The sequence below is a fragment of the Polyodon spathula genome, chromosome 50, assembly GCF_017654505.1.
Source record: "Polyodon spathula isolate WHYD16114869_AA chromosome 50, ASM1765450v1, whole genome shotgun sequence".
Classification (NCBI taxonomy): domain Eukaryota; kingdom Metazoa; phylum Chordata; class Actinopteri; order Acipenseriformes; family Polyodontidae; genus Polyodon; species Polyodon spathula.
Genome location: NC_054583.1, coordinates 2,016,926 through 2,020,022, shown reverse-complemented (window position 1 = coordinate 2,020,022; position 3,097 = coordinate 2,016,926). Strand labels below are relative to the sequence as shown.

Below are 3,097 nucleotides of genomic sequence, written 5' to 3'. Positions count from 1 at the left end.
AGGGTTTTATATCAGTGTTATACAGTGCGGTCCCATGTGTGCTGTGCTGTACACAGGGCAATGCTGGCAGGACCGCACTGTAAAACACTGATATAAAACCCTGGACAGAACTACAGCAGCTACCCAGCACAGTGGCGTCTATAGAAAGTTCTATACAATAAAAAACATACAGCTCTGGCCAAAAGGTTTGCATCACCCTCTATATAGAATGAACTCCCTCAGCTTCACAGAGTCCAGTGAAAGCTGCTGAATAATGTTCCCTTGTTAACATATTGAATTGCACCCCCTCTATATAGAATGAACTCCCTCAGCTTCATAGAGTCCAGTGAAAGCTGCTGAATAATGTTCCCTTGTTAACATATTGAATTGCACCCCCTCTATATAGAATGAACTCCCTCAGCTTCATAGAGTCCAGTGAAAGCTGCTGAATAATGTTCCCTTGTTAACATATTGAATTGCACCCCCTCTATAGAGAATGAACTCCCTCAGCTTCATAGAGTCCAGTGAAAAATGTGTGAAATCTCACATGAAATAATTATCGTACTGCTATTATGTTTTCTGCTATACTTTTTGCAATATAATTTTCTAGTTTCTTTTGATTACAGGCTGTTAAATAAAAGATCTAAAATTTTTATATATATAAATTAGAATCTGTCTCAATCCTAAAATTCTAGGTGATGCAAAACTTCTGTCCATCTCTAGGAAGCCACTTTTTGTTTTTTTTTGTCTGCTTTTGTCTCGGGGGGCGTGTCTCAGAAAGCAAAGTCCCGCCTGCTGGTGGGCGTGTCCGGAGAAGGGACGGCGGCAGAGTGGTCGCTATGGGCGGGGCTGGTGGTGGCGGTTCCATTCCCGTGGCAACTGCGCTGGATCTTGAGAGAGAAGTCAACGACGGGGCAGCCCTGCGTGATGCAGCTGAGGGAGACGATGTCGACGGAGGGGGAGAGGAAGAAGGGGAGGCTGTCTTCCGTCACCCCCCCGCTCGCCTCGATCAGAACCGAGGGGAACTCCCGCTTCAGAGAGGTGGCGGCAGCGTGGACGCCCTGGCGGGAGAGGGAGAGAGTCAGGAAACTGCCACCATTGCGGCTCTACCCTGGAGTCGTGGTTCACTAAGCCAAAGGACAATTGGAGCCAAGATGGCCGGTACCAGCTGCAGTTTCATAGCCTGATCTTGAAAGAGAGCCTTTGCAGATGGGATCTGTCCCTCCCCCTCCTCTCCCTCCCCTCTACCTGTGCAGTGAAGTTATCCAGCATGATTATATCTGCTCCAGCCCTCGCAGCTTCCCTCCCCTCCTCCTCCGAGCGACACTCCACCTCGATCTTAGAGGAGAAACCGCAAACCTGACGCGTCTCCGAGACTGCCTGGGGGTGGGCAAGAGAGAGAGAGAGCGTTAAATACAGACCGACCCCCCCCCCCCCCCCCCACCCACACATCACTGATATGAGAGAAACTAACACCCTAGCATTATTATTATCATCATCACAGGGATGGGAATCAGACTCCCATTGCACAGCAGTGTGATCCAGTCCTGCTTTCACTAGGAGTTTAATAATCAGACTCCCGCTGCACAGCAGTGTGATCCAGTCCTGCTTTCACTAGGAGTTTAATAATCAGACTCCCGCTGCACAGCAGTGTGATCCAGTCCTGCTTTCACTAGGAGTTTAATAATCAGACTCCCGTTGCACAGCAGTGTGATCCAGTCCTGGTTTCACTAGGAGTTTAATAATCAGACACACCTGAGCTTGTTGCCTAGACACACTGGGGGCTGATCAAGCTGGTAGCAAAACCTGGACTGGGCGACACTGCTGTGCGACAGGAGTCTGATCTCCCCGAACCCGAACCCTTCCTTCACCTGTGTTATGCTGCCAGAAGCCCACACGTGATTATCTTTCAGCATCACCAGCCCACTGAGGTCATGCCTGTGTGTGGCCACGCCCCCCACCAGCATGGAATACTTCTCCACCAATCGGAAGCCGGGGGTGGTCTTCCTGGTTCCGGCCACACTGCCAGCCCAGCCTGCCTTCTTAACCGTGGCCAGCAGGAGGCGACAGCGAGTTGCGATCCCCGAGGCTCTGGCCAGGCAGTTGAGCGCGGGCCTCTCCCCCAGCAAGAGGTTTCGAGCCGGCCCCCGGACCACGGCGGTTCTGGTCACCGGTTCCGGGCCCAGCTGGGTCCCCTCTGGATAAAACCAGTCCACCGCGCACCCCAGTTCGTTAAAAACGGCGTCGAAAAAGGGGACCCCAGCGAGCACTCCCCCGGGGGTCTTGCACAGGAGAGCCAGAGTCTGCTCCCTGTCTCCCACGCACACCCCGGCGGGGTCGAAGTTCACGGCGTCCTCCGCCAGCCAACCGCGAGCCAGGCTGGACAGGGAGGTGGGAGGGAGCAGGTGCGATAGGTTCAGCGTGACCGGTGACATCATCATGGGATTTCAAGCAGTTCTGTGTAGGAGAGAGAGGGGGAGAGGGGAGAGGAGAGAGAATTATGCACGTGCTATTCTATAAAAACGTGCTGAAAGAGCTACAGAGTCACAACATCGTCTCGTCCGAAGGACGGAGCACAAGGAGGTGAAGTGACTCGCTCAGGGTCACACTGTTGGGAAAACACGGATCGAGAATTGATTAGCAGTTTGCTACGCATGTGGACTGGCAGAGCTATACTGGTGTTTTTTTCTGAAAGGAGACTAATACTGCAGATAGCAGACTGTTTGGTTCAAATTGCATGTAGTTCTAACAATTGATAGAGACGTTGCGTCTACAAGCTTCTTGCCCAACATTGACTGCAAGCTAACAACGCTGTGGACTACAATTAGCACAGGCTCTAAAGACTTCAGAGAGATCAAAAGCGATAACGCCACTGGGATCAAAGGGGTCGCAAGAAGATAACAAAAGGCAGATTTATGGACCTTTTGTCTCCAGGAGGGTGAAGAATGCACTGAGTTCAGAGGTTGTCACACTAGACTACACACACACCCACTAAATTAACAGAATAATGTGTTGTACCTTGGCCATTGGTTAAGTGTCAGAGAAAGAGGAGGTGGACCATCTATACAGAAGGGTATTTAATGTCATGCAAACATTGTAATGATGAGTAATCTGTTTG

General features: G+C 51.0%; 1 protein-coding gene across 1 annotated transcript in view; it reads right to left on the bottom strand.

Moving 5' to 3' along the window:
• Nucleotides 1-661: 661 nt before the first annotated feature.
• Nucleotides 662-3,097, bottom strand: part of LOC121306830 (nicotinate-nucleotide pyrophosphorylase [carboxylating]-like) — a 4,453-nt gene continuing 2,017 nt past the window's right edge. Inside the window, exons 2-4 of the mRNA XM_041238759.1 lie at nucleotides 1,851-2,436; nucleotides 1,228-1,359; nucleotides 662-1,040 (exon numbers count right to left, since the gene is read on the bottom strand). Coding sequence (XP_041094693.1) covers nucleotides 753-1,040; nucleotides 1,228-1,359; nucleotides 1,851-2,420 — 990 coding nt within the window. The 5' untranslated portion in view covers nucleotides 2,421-2,436 and the 3' untranslated portion in view covers nucleotides 662-752. The remainder of the gene's footprint in view (nucleotides 1,041-1,227; nucleotides 1,360-1,850; nucleotides 2,437-3,097) is intronic.